Source organism: Perca flavescens, chromosome 10 (assembly GCF_004354835.1).
Source record: "Perca flavescens isolate YP-PL-M2 chromosome 10, PFLA_1.0, whole genome shotgun sequence".
Classification (NCBI taxonomy): domain Eukaryota; kingdom Metazoa; phylum Chordata; class Actinopteri; order Perciformes; family Percidae; genus Perca; species Perca flavescens.
The window spans coordinates 11,527,493-11,542,659 of NC_041340.1; the positions used below are offsets into that span (position 1 = coordinate 11,527,493).

General features: G+C 39.8%; 1 protein-coding gene across 1 annotated transcript in view; it reads left to right on the plus strand.

The window, feature by feature from the left end:
• The window catches only part of slit3 (slit homolog 3 (Drosophila)), a 240,956-nt gene that overhangs the window by 208,242 nt on the left and 17,547 nt on the right, over window positions 1–15,167 (plus strand). Inside the window, exons 24-29 of the mRNA XM_028589367.1 lie at window positions 3,345–3,416; window positions 3,572–3,654; window positions 3,786–3,866; window positions 5,199–5,323; window positions 8,756–8,853; window positions 13,190–13,329. Coding sequence (XP_028445168.1) covers window positions 3,345–3,416; window positions 3,572–3,654; window positions 3,786–3,866; window positions 5,199–5,323; window positions 8,756–8,853; window positions 13,190–13,329 — 599 coding nt within the window. The remainder of the gene's footprint in view (window positions 1–3,344; window positions 3,417–3,571; window positions 3,655–3,785; window positions 3,867–5,198; window positions 5,324–8,755; window positions 8,854–13,189; window positions 13,330–15,167) is intronic.

The following is a 15,167-nucleotide window of genomic DNA, read 5'->3' on the forward strand; positions in this document are numbered from 1 at the left end:
AGTAGCAAGCTTCATCTTTCAGTGCCGCAGTGGATTCAATATTCAACACTCCCCTTTGCTAGTTATAATACTGAGCTAAATCAAAGTTTAATCACTCCCCTGGTGCCAGGCCGAGTGCCATGTTAAGACCCAGTCACAAAATGAGTCACAGCCATCCAATCATTTGTTGTTTCAGTGTACTAAAAAAGATAACAGTAACAATCTCTCATCTCCTCTTTAATGCTCCCTATTTGCATGCTCTGGCCTCTCTCTCCTCTTGTGTCCCTTCACTCTCTCTCTCCTCTCTCTCTCTCTCTCTCTCTCTCTCTCTCTCTCTCTCTCTCTCTCTCTCTCTCTCTCTCTCTCTCTCTCTCTCACACTCTCTCTCTCCCCGCCCAATGTTGTGTTTGATGAATCGACCTCCAGCCTCTGTTTCTCTCAGTCATCCATCTGGTTGTCCACCCTCTGTCTCACATACCCACACGTGCACACGCACAATGTACACGTAAATCTTGCTGTCTGACCAACCTCTCACACACATACGAGCAACTACACACACCTCAGTGCTCAGTGACAGCAGAATTTACTTTTGGTTTTTGTACTTGCCATATGTTGCGTTTTAAAATTTAAGATGCAACCCAACAAAGCAAAAGCAGAGCGAGAAGTTAAATCACTGGAGGTTTCAGAGGGTGTAAAATTACTCTTAAAGATTATTTCTAGCATCTCTTTAAATGTCAATTTACCTGAATGACAAGAAACCTCATACCTCATTTACCTCTGAAATTTGCAACTCCACCCCAACATGATGGAAGTGAATGGATTGTTTTACATTGATGAACAGAAAGCTCCTAGATGTTTTGTATTGCAAGACAATGCTGCTACTTTCCTTTTTGTTTTACTGAAGAGTATGTTGAAGGGGATTTCTACAACAACTTCTACTCCCTACAATGTGGTGTGAAAGACTTAAAGCTCTTGCTGTGGTTACAATGGTACAATGTTGTTTTTTGGTGCAAAATATGATATATACTGTACATATATATATATATATATATATATATATATATATATATATATATATATATATAGTACAGGCCAAAAGTTTGGACACACCTTCTCATTCAATGCGTTTCCTTTTTATTTTCATGACTATTTACATTGTAGATTCTCACTGAAGGCATCAATACTATGAATGAACACATATGGAATTATGCACTTAACAAAAAAGTTTGAAATAACTGAAAACATGTCTTATATTTTAGATTCTTCAAAGTAGCCACCCTTTGCTTTTTTATTAATAAGGGAAAAAATTCCACTAATTTACCCTGACAAAGCACACCTGTGAAGTGAAAACCATTTCAGGTGACTACCTCATGAAGCTCATTGAGAGAACACCAAGGGTTTGCAGAGTTATCAAAAAAGCAAAGGGTGGCTACTTTGAAGAATCTAAAATATAAGACATGTTTTCAGTTATTTCACACTTTTTTGTTATGTACATAATTCCATATGTGTTCATTTATAGTTTTGATGCCTTCAGTGAGAATCTACAATGTAAATAGTCATGAAAATAAAGAAACACACTGAATGAGAAGGTGTGGCCTATACTGTATATATATATATATATATATATATATATATATATATATATATATATATATATATATATATATATATATATATATACACAATACCCCATTGTCATCACATTGGCAATGGTGTTGAAGCTGATAATCTTAACTTCATAGCTCACATGTAATAGTTCAGAATCTTAGAAGGTAAAGATCTATTGGTGGAATTTCACAATCATTACAAATGGCTTTTCATATTAAGCCCTATCAACATGAAATAATGATTGGAGATCTTATATATTTACCTTGTATTATTCTCTGTAGACATTTCTTTCTGAACTTTGGCCACCATGTTTGTTCAGAAAGAAAAAGTCAGTGTCTCACCCTCTAAAAAGTCAGCTTTGTTTCAGACCTTTTCTCTATATATTGACTGTACTGTATCTCTTATGAGGCTTTCACCTTGCAGAAGTTTAGTTTTCGCTTCTTTTGTTTCTTCCCTCCTTTCTTCCTTTCATTTTAGTTGATGTTGCCGTAGGGACTGATCCATCTCTGCCCCCGCATAGCAACTGGTTGCCAGGCAGCCATCACTGTCACTTCCTCATTACCCACCACCCCCTCTGGGCCAGCCTTTACGCGGGGGCTGTTAGACCACCGTACATAGATGCACAAACACACGCGCACACACACACACACACACAGAGTTATACACACAAACAAGTAATGTTGCACGGATACACAGACACTTGCATACAAAGCTACACACTCTGGTACACGCTGACCTGAACAGGCACACACTGAATTATGCACACAAAAAAATCCCACACACGGACACACTTTTCCAATAGGACACATACACATTGCATTCTCTGAACCCTTGGAGACAAAAGTTTTTTTGAAACACACACACATACACACAAACACATCTACGCGCAAAAACACATACACAAAAACCCAAAGGCACAGAACAGAAAGGCACATGCTCACATCGATACACTTCACAGCCTGCAGTTTGTCCTTTTGACACAAAGTTTTACACACACATACACACACTTTAGTCTGCCTTATGTCCATATGAGACAGTTTATATTCTATTCAGAGACCAGGACTAGCTTTATTGCCCAACAATGAAAATACGCTGTCTGTTTATTTTGTGTTATTCTTTCATAAATATTTTATTTATTTTCCATTATAAAATGGGATGATGGTGTGTCTGCAGCTGAGGAGCCACACATTATTTAAATAATTTAGCATGCAGCTAGTCAGGTTTGGTGTGTTAGTTTGCTGAGAATTTAGTATTAGGCAGCTTGGCTGTCAGTTTCATTTACTTCTGATATGATGGATATGAGGCGGTAGGTATGTTTTGATATTCATTGTACAATTAGTCATTAGGGCTGCCATGTAAGGGTAAACCTTACGTAAATGCAGCTTCAAGACTTCAAGTCAGTTACATGTAATACTAGCAGCAGTGTCAATATAAGTACAGTAGTAGTACAGTAGTAGTAGTAGAAGTAATAGTGGCAGCAGTGGCAGCATTAGTCGTAGTATGAGTCTAGGTAGATAATGAAGTATTAGTAATAACTAGCAGCATCGTGGGCTATAGCCAAAGGTCAAAATGTTGTTTTTTTTTTCTTCACATTATTCTCCTTGCTGCAAAAATTGTGATTATCAAAAATACTTAATCAAATTAATTATCTACAAATTAAAATTAACAAAGGGTCAAAAGGTGACCTCCTGATTTTGTAACAAGGTCAGTTTTGTGTTTAATATTCATAAACATCTCTCTCTCTTTCTCTCCTCCAGTACTCTCCATGGTAACAACCTTTCAACAATACCAGAAGGAGCTTTCAACCACCTCACCGCTTTGTCCCACCTGTAAGTGCTGCACATACTGTTTATCTCTTTTTGTGTACAAGTGTCTTTGATGCAGATGTTTTGGATTATACCTTAAACTGTGTGTGTGTTTGTGTGTGTGTGTGTGTGTGTGTGTGTGTGTGTGTGTGTGTGTGTGTGTGTGTGTGTGTGTCTAGGGCACTTGGTGCCAACCCCCTGTACTGTAACTGTGACCTGCGCTGGCTCTCTCAGTGGGTTAAGGCTGGCTTCAAAGAGCCTGGTAAGAAGAAAGATCACTATTAAGATTATGTTAAAATATGGGTAACCAAAATATTGCATGCTCTGTTATGTCACTCTCATATTGTGTAGAAGAGAAGTTGCCATTGATGTCAATTAAGTGTGTTTTTGTAGGCATTGCTCGTTGCACTGGACCTCCTGACATGGCTGACAGGCTACTGCTCACCACACCACTCAACAGATTTCAGTGTAAAGGTAAATAGTCTCCTCATTACTCTGCTCACTGTTCCCTTTTTCTTTCCTTACCACCACCTGCTACAGCATTTTCTATTATTTTCCATACATATCTGAATGTTGACCTGAGTTAGCACTAGATTAATCCCTGGATTCGGTCAGATTAGTGCACAGAATGAGTGACAAGGATTTTAAAAAAGTGAATCAGTTCTGTGTTATGACTCTTTCTACCTGAACAGTTGTCTATTCCATCTCAGTCACATTATCTTACCAAAGTCCTGATATTTAAGGACACAGTTAAACACCAAGAAGCCGTTGGCAGATGCCAAAAACATGCAGATTATGAAAATCACAAACAACCGTGTTTCTTTCGCTATGTGTGTTAGCTGACTAGTGACCTGTCCAGGCTCCACCCTGCCTCTCATTCAATGCATGCTGGGATTGGCTCCAACAGTGTGGAAGAAATTAAATGTCTGGTCTTTCTGTCAAGACCTTCTGTGTAGCTCTTCCACCTCTTCGGAGCACATCAATGAGATTGTCTTTCTTAAAACAAGTTTATTGAGATACATTTTTAGGTACAGGCTCAAAGGCAGCCAGAGCTGGACTGGGATAATAATTCAGGCCAACAATCTAATGGCAGTTCAAGTCAATACCCACACATTCACAACTGAATGTGAACAGTGAACTGTAACGTTTTTTATGTTCACTCTTATGATGGCCATTCTTATGCTCAATTATGTCTCATAAGTTCTTGTAGCAATTTTTAGGATGATATCATTTGTAACAGAGATTTTGTGCAAAATATAAAAAAAATTTGACCGCTCGAGAATTTGATATTAGTCAAGCGTTAGGTTCAAAGATGAAGTACAAGCAACCAAAAAAACCGACCTCAAACATTACCTGCCCCAGGGCTCCCCTGCTATCAGACCAGAGGGAAAAAGAATTTAGAAGTGGGCTTTTTACACACAGGAAGAAAATACATCTTGAAAACCATGATCCTGCATGTACAAAGAAACAGTTGCACAGGGGCATAGTCTTGTCGAAGGATCACATCATCACACTGAATCAAATACTGTCTTCCTCTTCCTCTTGCTTCTATGTGCCCTGGCCTCTGAAACAAATCACATTTATTGCTCTCCTAAGCTCTTGATTTTCTTATCCTGTAAGGCTTTCTTAGCACACCATCCATTAAATGAAGTCTTTGGGAGCCCCTTTTAGCACAATATGACTAAATATGTATGTCTTTGCCTTTGACACTTTTCTTTGCTCCCTTTTTTGTCTTCTTATCTTCATCTCTCCTTTCCCCACTCCTCTTTATATTCTCATCTGCTTCTGTTTCTGTTATTGTCTCAGGTCCAGTAGATATCAGCCTGATGTCGAAGTGCGCCCCCTGCCTGGCAGCACCCTGCCAAAACAATGGTACCTGTGTTTCTGATGCTACAGGATTCTACCATTGCACTTGTCCGTATGGATTCAAGGTGAGACACTAAATCTCTCTATGAAATGTTGGAGGCATTTCCAAGTGGTTCATCAAGAGTGAAAATATACTTAAGCAGGTGTGAAAGCAGTAAAAATCAATCCTTGAACCTTGACAATGACTAAGTTTCCATCCACTTGTCAATCAAATTATCTGAAGTTTGGTAAAAAAAAAGAAAGAAAAAAAACACATGCAAATAAAGCCGCGTAATGACGTCAAATTGGTATATCGAATTGATTTGAGACATTTTATGGTATTTCCATTAATTTTCGCACTGAATCACACAACATTCAAGTTGACATTTGCGAACAAAGTTTTGCCAGACAAAGTTGTAATAGTGCTCATGTGTCAGATAGTGACATATCAAGCTATAAAAAGAAAACAACGACGCTATCAACACATTGATATGATGACGCAGATGCAACAGACAACAACAGAGGCGGCGTGTGGTGTGAGAACGAGAGCGCTCCAAACTGTTCTGGGAGATCGTGGTTTACACACATTTCACGGAAACCCTTTGGTTGAAGCATTTTCGGATTTGCTTTTTTGTGTAATTTTACTGGCCCGTGCCTTGACCAATATAAGCCATGGCCCTCCGGTTCCAACCGAGAAGTGTATCGCCATCACGCTCTACAAACTTGCTACATGCGCAGAGTACAGAGTAGTAGGCGAAACATTTGGGGTCAGCAAGACCCCTGTGTGTTTACGCCATGTGCAATGCCATACGAACGAGGATGATGTGAAGGTATATACCTACCTGGAGGGGATGAGGCGCATGGGATCTCGCTGCGTAACTCCAGAGCGCACCTTGTGCCACAGGTGTATGGCGCAAAAGACTATTAGATTAGACAATTAGAACCCCTGCTGAAGGCTGCAGGGATTTGTCAATAGAAAGAGCTTGCCATCAATCGTACTACAGGCTGTAGTAGACGATCTTTGCATCATAAAGGACATTTGCGTTGGAACTCCCGGCAGTGCGCATTGGGTGCGGGATCTTCACCACTTCTGACCTGTACAGGTGCGTCTGTTTAACCATAAAATGACCTAAAACTTAATCGCAATTCATTATTTATTCGGCAAATAACGTATCCATCAGCGTTTATCTCATAAGCCATACATTGATCAAGAGAAAATCCCATGAGACCGAACGTATAAACTTTGAGTCGAAATTCATGAAATTGAATTGAATTTTACTGTTTCCATTAGGTATTTTTTATTCAATATCACTTAATTTGCATAAAAACGTGTGGATGGAAACATAGCTAATGTTAATATCATTGTCCTGATCCCAGCTACCTACACTGTCACATAGATACTCATTATTTGGTGGTAATTCTGTATACTTTTGCTGCCCGATTCATGGAATTGGCTGCATGTGTGAGGTATCCTAGATGGATAGCCATGCTGCATAAGCCTGTGGTATTAGCAGTATTATCAGGATTAGCTTCAGCCTGGCATGCATAATGCATATACCTGTTCATCAATAGAGAAATGATGACTGCAGCTGGCTGCACTGGGAGGTATTGACTGATCAAAAGAGGAATGGTGTAATAATTGTCAAGACCCCTGCGTTAGGAAAGACATGCAAATCCACTAGTGAAGGGGCTGGGGTGTGTGTGTGTGTGTGTGTGTGTGTGTGTGTGTGTGTGTGTGTGTGTCTCTGTGTGTCTGTGTGCTTGTGTTTGTGTGTGGGGTTTCTGTGTGTGTGCGTGTGTGTATGCAAGCAGTTTAAAGATACACGTATGGTCTCATGTGTACACACACTCATAACCTTTGGGCTTTTACAGGAGGACAAAGCCTTAGTCTTGCTTTTAATTAAAACATCCCTTGCCAAGGTCACAGCCTGGGAAACAGGGACTGTGTGTGTGTGTGTGTGTGTGTGTGTGTGTGTGTGCGTGCGTGCGTGCGTGCGTGCGTGCGTGCGTGCGTGCGTGCATGCGTGCGTGTGTGCATGCGTGCGTGTTCATGTCTGAGTGTATGTTTTCCTTTCTGTGTCCACTGGGACAAAGTTAATTAAAATGTGTTAGAGGAATCAAAGAAGGAGCAACAGAGAACAAAGGAGAGAGAGAGACTTAAACTACAAGAGATAGAGTGACAAAGGTGGATGTATAAGAAAAGAGAAATTGGAAAGGGGTAAATGAGAGAGAATGAGAGAAATAAGAGAGAAAACATGAAAGAAAGGCATAGAGGTAGAAAGAAAGATAGTGAATTAAGATCTACAGTAAAAAAAAAAAAAAAAAAAAATGAAAACAGAGGAGGAAATAATGAAGATGGATGGGGAAGAAAAACAGGAATAAATGTCCTGTTCTCAGATTTTGATCAGAGGAAGGCGGTGTGTGAAAGGTTTGGTGGTTTGAAATTAAAACTACAGCCGCGGGGTTCGATGTGGAGGAAGAGTGGGTGTGTATGTGTAGGACTCTGATACATGATACAGTTCCTAGTGAAAGCTATTTATTTAGAAAACAGGTGTGTGGAACAATAAATCATATGTGTCATGCTTTACTGTACAATAAATGTGTGCATACTGCACGGTACATACATAAGTAAAGTATTTGGTTAAGAAACTGCTGTATGTTTAGATTAACCAACCAGAATAGATTTATTCAGCCCTCGATCTCTCTGCAGGCCATTTTTAATTTGGCCGCAACTAGAATATTAAAAAAGTCTGTTGTCCCCAAGCAGAAAATTGGTAGTTAGCTAAAAGTGCAAAAGCTCAATGGTAACTATCTGGCCTTCCTTGTTTTACTTTTTTGTAGAAATAACACAACACCGTACAGACAACATTGTATGTCATCTTGTCCTAGGTCCAAAAATATTGTGTCTTTTTTAATTGTAGTCAGTGTTTCCCATAAATAAAACCTGATTGACCTGACTGTAATTTGATGTTGTAAGACCATAAAAAATGAAATCCAAGGGGTTTCAAATATTGTTTTATGTATATTTTAATAGGATTTAAAAGTAACAAGCTCTTTCTGCCAGACTGCATGACTCCTTCAATATAGAGTAATGAACAGGGAGGTTCACAAGATCCACCGCCCCTCTCTGCAGAGGCGGATTACAACCAACCCTCAACAGCTTCCAAACCCCAAAAAAACTGCCTACTTTATTCAATCGTTAGGCTAGTGTCATGGAGTCCTTTTACTCCTTTTTGTTTCTGACCGTTAGCATTTAGCTTATTATTAGCTTGTTGTTTGTCAGTGAAAATGGCGATGAACTCCAGAAAGGGAGAGGAGAATGTAATGGTGCACCAGAGGGAGGAATTATCTCTTAATAATTGTTAACTCAGAGGGACTGCGTAAAAAGGTGTTACTAGTGAAGTGACTTGTACCCCTCCATGGACCAGAACTGTCTTTGTTTGAATAGCGAGATTATCTCTAGAAGAAAAATATGAAATGTTCAATTATTAACTTTTTTGCCTTGTCCTCTCCTCAAGGGTCAAAACTGTGAAATACCCATCAATGCCTGTATCAGTTCCCCCTGCTCTAATAGAGGAACCTGCCACATCCAGCCTGGCCATGAAGACCACTTCAGGTACAAATATGTTGTTAACCATATTGTGTGTCTCACACAAAACAAGTAGTTTCAAACACTGAAAAAGGATTGCATTTGCATGTGTTTATGTCATTTTCCAGTACAGTTTCTATTGTATTTCAGACCAGCAACATATTTTAGTTTTTATACTGCATGTACATGTAGGAGATTGAGAAGAATAAAACAAGAAAGAGTCATTTCAAAGAAGTCCTTCGGGAATCCATTTACGCTGTGGGTCAAATCGTATTGCCCTTTCCACCCTGCCGCTCCTCTCTATTAGTGGAGACGTTTTAAAAACCTCACCCTGTATTCTCATCTAAAGGGAAAATTACTTTACCCCAGCCCCCAGAAATATGGACAGCGTGATTAGAGTGGACAGTCTTCACTGGTCAATGCATTACCCAAGATAACAACTTACTTTGACCCTATGGTGTGTTTATCTGCATTCGTCTGTGTGTTGTAGGTTGGGGGGGTTAGACAGGAAGAGAGGGGACTTTTCAGAGGAGGAAGCTCTATTTCGGCTGCTCATTAAATCCTTGTGTCCTCTCTGACCTCCTTTCTCGCATAAAGCGTTGTTTTAAACTTCTGTCGTTGTCCACATCAGTGTTTCTCTACTGATTCTAACTTCATCTGTCGACACACTGTTCCGATACTGTACTGTGTGTTATTTATTGTGTGGTTACACACGAATGATGCAGAGCACCATACAATATGATATAATCTGAATTTGATGGAGAATCTTTCAGATTTCATGATACATTTCTAAAAGTGAGCAGTGACTTCATTTTTGATTAAACAAAGAGATGTGTAAGAACTTCATCTACAGTATATTGTTTTACAGGAGCTGTTTAGAAGGTAAATCTGTTGATATGGGCATAGCATGGACGCAGAAGTGTAAATGTTTATTCTGTATGTTTTGTGTTTCGGTTCAGTGCCATGCAAAATTTAATTTATTGCTACTTTTTTGCCATTTGGATAGTTTTGCGTACACACAAGTTCCAAATGCAAATCAGGAAAAATCCTTTGCATGGTAGATGCAATGCATCTGTGGTGCAAACTCAATGCAGTGACTCAGACTGTTCCATCCTCACTGAATAAACGTCCAGTGAAAGATGTAATTACCTCCAAAATACTATATATGAAGTGTGGAAAAGGAAATTTCCCACTGAAATTCCTCAGTTAAAAATGTGTAAAAAATAAATAAATAAAAAAGACCGATAACAATTTAGCTGTTTAGGAGTTTAAGCCGATTATACATATATATACTACATTATAAGCAGAAACCCACAGTCCATAATGTGCCTGACCCCTTTATTCCTCTATATTCATCCAGGGAAAGCGTACTGTACTTGCTCGCTCCTTTCCAGTAACCCCTGTTTCACATTCATACAGTTTCGAACATTTACACCTGGGAGCTGCCCAACACAATCACAGTTTGACTCCTGGCTGCAGAGCTGCTCCACTGGAGACGCTGGGGGTCAGGAACCTCTCAGTGGCAGCTGCTGAGGCAGTGGAGAGTTGAGCTGATACAGGATCTCAAACTTGCTTTTCACACCTCGAGGCTTAATTGGAACGTAGTGCCATGAGACAAAATATAACTCAAGTAGTAGACCACAAACCAAAAGAAATCCAAATGTTAGAAATGTGATGAATTAAAAGCAGCCTGACAATATTACTTTTTAATTTGGTGCATTTCTAATAAAACAGCCTTTTAGTCATTACATTGAACCAAACCACATTAAATACACAATATTTTACACTCGTTAAAACTATTTGAAGGGCCAAGGAGGCAGCCTTAGAAGTTAAACTGCTTAAAAAATCAAATACCGTCATTCCGCATGCTTAATACTGTAATTGTCCATACACACATGCAAATGTATGTGTATATGCATGAGCTCCCTTGTCCCTGCCAGGGTTGTCTCTCCACAAACCTTCTCTTTGTCCCAGGCTCATGACAAACAGCCATTTAAATTGAAACAATTGTCATAAATATCTTAACCAGATTTGTCTGTTCCTGGAGCCCCTTAACAAGGCCTTTGCCCTTTGTAAAGCTTGATGTGCGTCTGGCCTTTAACGTCCCGCGTGGTAATGCTATTAGGGGTTTCTTTACCCTTTACAGATATTCTCTTTATGGTAATCCCAACACAGGTAGATACTTGTGCCCTCTGAGACACTCAGAGAGAACATGGGAGAGAAAGACAGAAAGAGAGGGAGACCAGACCCTTTTGACATTTTAATATGTTATTTAATCAGTTTGGGATATTCAATAAGTCCAATTAGCCTTGGTTCTTAGCAGGACCCATTTGTCAAACTATATCTTTTAAATGTCAGGAGTGGGATTTGATTGGTGGAACATTGCTCTCTGACCCTGTTAGTGCTGGCAGTCATCCTCTCCTTTGTATTTCTATGTCATTTGTTTCCCATGGGAAAACTTAATGTCTTTTTTTCTTTCTCTCTTACTTTCTTTTATGATTCCTTCTCTTCCCCTCTCTTTTTTTTCTTTCTTGAATCCCTTCCTGTCGAACCTGACTATGCAGAAGAATGTCCGCTTGTTAACTTAACGACTTTACCAAATTAAGCCAATTAAGCCAATCCAAAATATAACCACTCTCAAAGCCAACATTTTATTTGCACAATAAGGGTATGCATGATGTCTTAGCTAGGACGAATCGTACGTGCCTCTTCTTGGCAGGTTTGTGATCGAGACAGATGAGGCAGTTACTGTACGTGTTGCATGGAAAGTTTCTATTTCCATTTTCCATTGCTCCATCTCTGTGTAGCTTTTAGCACCTTTTAGCTCATTGTTTTCATTTCTACTGGCCAACACAGATTGTCTTGGATAGATAAAGTACATTTTTATCAGGGGCTGATAGAGACCAGACCTCAGCTAAAAGGAAAGTGTTTTGGGCTTTATTGTGGTATAAGTATGACTCCAATTGGATGTTCATTTTGGTTTGTGTCTGCTGGATGTCTAAGTAGGCAGCTGAATGCTAATATTTTGGCCATAAGAACGTAATAAGCTCATTGTATCTCAGGGGCTCAGTTTGATTTTGAGCCTTTCTGCCCCCCCAGAGGTTAAAAAATTGCTCAATGCAGTAACATTTAAAGAAAGCTACTTCCCTATATGGAGTGGGAAGAGAGAGTGAGTGAGATAAATGTTAGCGTGAGAAAAAGGCTGTGAGGCAGCAAAGTTAGATTAGAAAAGTCAGAGTGAAACAAAAGGAATAAAAAAATAGAATACGTTTTGCAGGTGCAACGGGCGTGGGAAGGACAGAGGATACACTGTCTTGTAAATAAGTGTGTGTGTTTGGGGGGATGCTGATAATTGTTACTCACTTTCCAAGTACTTAATGTGTTAGGACAGTGACCTTGCTGTAAAATGCTTTTCATCCAATAAAAGTAACTTGGCTCACTAAAGTGTAAGAGATGAAAGAAGAAGAGAGAGTTGTGAGAGAGGTTGAGCTGTTCACGCAGCTGTTGTCAGATTTATCAAACTTTTACGTTGAGCTAGTGTGTTTTTAAATTCATGTGATCTTTTATAAGGAGTTAACCGGACTGAGATTAAAAAAAAAAAAGGGTGGGAAGAGAGGAGAGAGATTAAGGGCTGGAGAGAAGAGAGGAGGGTGAAATGAATCTAAAGATTGGGGGGAAGAAACAGGGTGAGAGGAGGAAGGAAGATGAATAGAGGGGAGGATGAGGCTTTGATCATTCCTTTAGAGTTGCCCAGGTGGTAACTGTCGTGGCATCAAACTAGAAAAAAAGAAGTTTATCTCAGCATGTTTATTCTTTGCTCTGGGTGTGTTGGTTTAGTTTTAAAGATCTTTTATAGGCCCTCTAGGAACTTTGGCTTCTGGTGTTAATGAAACATCCCCCAGCATGAGAGACATAAATGACATGAATCAAAGGACTGTGTCTGAAAGGGAGGGCTGCTTTTCTCTAGGTTTTAGTGTAGAAGAAACCGTAAGAGATGGTTTGTGTGAGCCAGTTTAAACTTTCGAACAGCCATGTTAAAATGTAATTTCTGCTATAAAATGAAGCATGAAATGGTGTCTCTTGTTGGACTGCTAAATATAAATATGCCGTGTCTCCCGTGGTGTGTAAGAACCAGCACAGGATGGACGAAAACCCACTAGAATAAAGATTAAATACATTTTCTTTAAAGCTCTTACCGGATAATTTAAAAGGAAGTGAAGTCCAGCAGCTGATTTATCTGGCAGATTGATTTTATTTCAAGTTGTGCAGCAGGAGTGTGTGCTTAGATCTGGCCCAGTCACCATCTTATAATGCATATTGTGTGTGTGTGTGTGTGTGTGTGTGTGTGTGTGTGCGTGTGTAGCTGTGTGTGTCCACCAGGTTTCGAGGGCCAACGTTGCGAGACAAACCCAGACGACTGTGAAGATAACGACTGTGAGAACAACTCCACCTGCATCGATGGAGTCAACAACTACACCTGCGTCTGTTCACCCAACTACACAGGTACATACACTTACACACACTGTCTATTTCTAAACTCAGACATTCCTGAAACCCTCAGTCTTTGCCCCCTGAGAGGCTGGGAAGGTCAACAAGTCCCTCTACTACTGCATGCGTGCGCACACACACACACACACACACACACACACACACACACACACACACACACACACACACACACACAGACATACACATGCAAAATCATATTTTCCACTTTACTGGATGGTAAGTTAGTAATGGACAGCCTCTCGGCAGTGACCCGAAACTAGAGGTTTAAGAGCAATCACAGAGGAGAAAGAGAAAAATAATGTGAAGTGACGGCAAGGAGGGACTGTGTCATAAAGGGAAAGGGAAAAATAAACATAGCAAGGGAAAGGGTAAAGAATGGGACAATAAAGGGCAGAAGAGAGAGAGAGAGAGAGAGAGAGAAAGAGAGAGAGAGAGTACTCAGTTAGTGCAGCAGGTTGAAGCTGAACTGCTGTCTGGGAAGATACGTTTTTATATCTGTGACAGTGTTCTCTAAAACACACACACACACAGCTGGTCCCCTTTGACACAGGATCTCAGTCAATATACACACACTCACCCGCACATGCACCATGTCATTATCGCTGTTGGCATTAAGCAGCCTCTCACACTGCCAGCCACCTTACCACATACAGCTGTTGCACACACACACACACACACACACAGCTGGTTACTTTGGCTCTGAACCTCTACTCAGCTCAGTGAACCAAGGCATAATCATCAGGTGTCACATTAAGAGGACAGTTCTATGTTGGTCGCTTAGCTTTCTCCAAACTCAGCAACCAGGACTGTCACGTCAAGGGGGAGGGGGGTTACAAGACCTTTTAAACAGCTGATAGAGCAATAGAGGAAAAGGTCAAGATGTCACCACGACCATTAGGGTTCATTCTGTCGAGACAATGTAAAACATATTTTTATAAAAGTACATTAGTGTTTGAAATTCTGGAGCCAAATGCTTGTGAGGGGGACATTTTGACTTAAAGATGCTACACAAACGATTAAAGAGTCAACAAAGTCATCCGGAATCATCCTCTTGGGACCATAAATATATCATAAATATCTGAATTTTGAGATATTCTGGCCAGTAGTTTTGTCAGATATCTTTCTCTGGACCAAATTGTCCAGTTGTCCATAGTCCTTACATTTCAAAGAATATGAGTCAGTTTTCCTGTGCTGGAGGTTCACTTGCCATCAATATTATATAAAAATCCCCCCCTACACTGTTAATATGCTCAATAAATTGTGACAAAACTTAAATGTGTTCTAGCTAGGACTTTTACATAATTGAATCACTCTCATAATAATACTTCACGTTATAATTTTGTGTGAAAAGAAATAAGACAGATAATTTATAGTGTCATGTTATGGCACAAGCACTGATCTTCCAACATAAATAATAGGAAAAAATCACTCCCAACATGTTTATTGTCTTCAGTGACCACCTTACCAATGGTCTCATTTATGGTCTTGTGTATGGTAATCATAGGTATTACAGTTAATTTCACATTGATAAATGAATATCGGCATCTTTAACTAAGTGTCCAAAGTGTGAAATAGCCTAGGAGGCACCAAGTGTAAATTGGACAATTTAAAATTACTTTCATATCACAGTTTTTGTATTTGCTGTAGCTTAAATCATTTTCCAGCAGCTGCAGGAATACATTTTAGCCCCCGAACAACATGTGTCTAAAAGTGACCTGAGAAAGAAAGGAGTGGTGGAGACAGACAGGGTGTGAGGCCGCCCGCAGGATAAGATTTAAGCAGGCAGAAAACTGGAAATCTGCTTGACCTTTCGCAATTCACTCTTCCTTCAT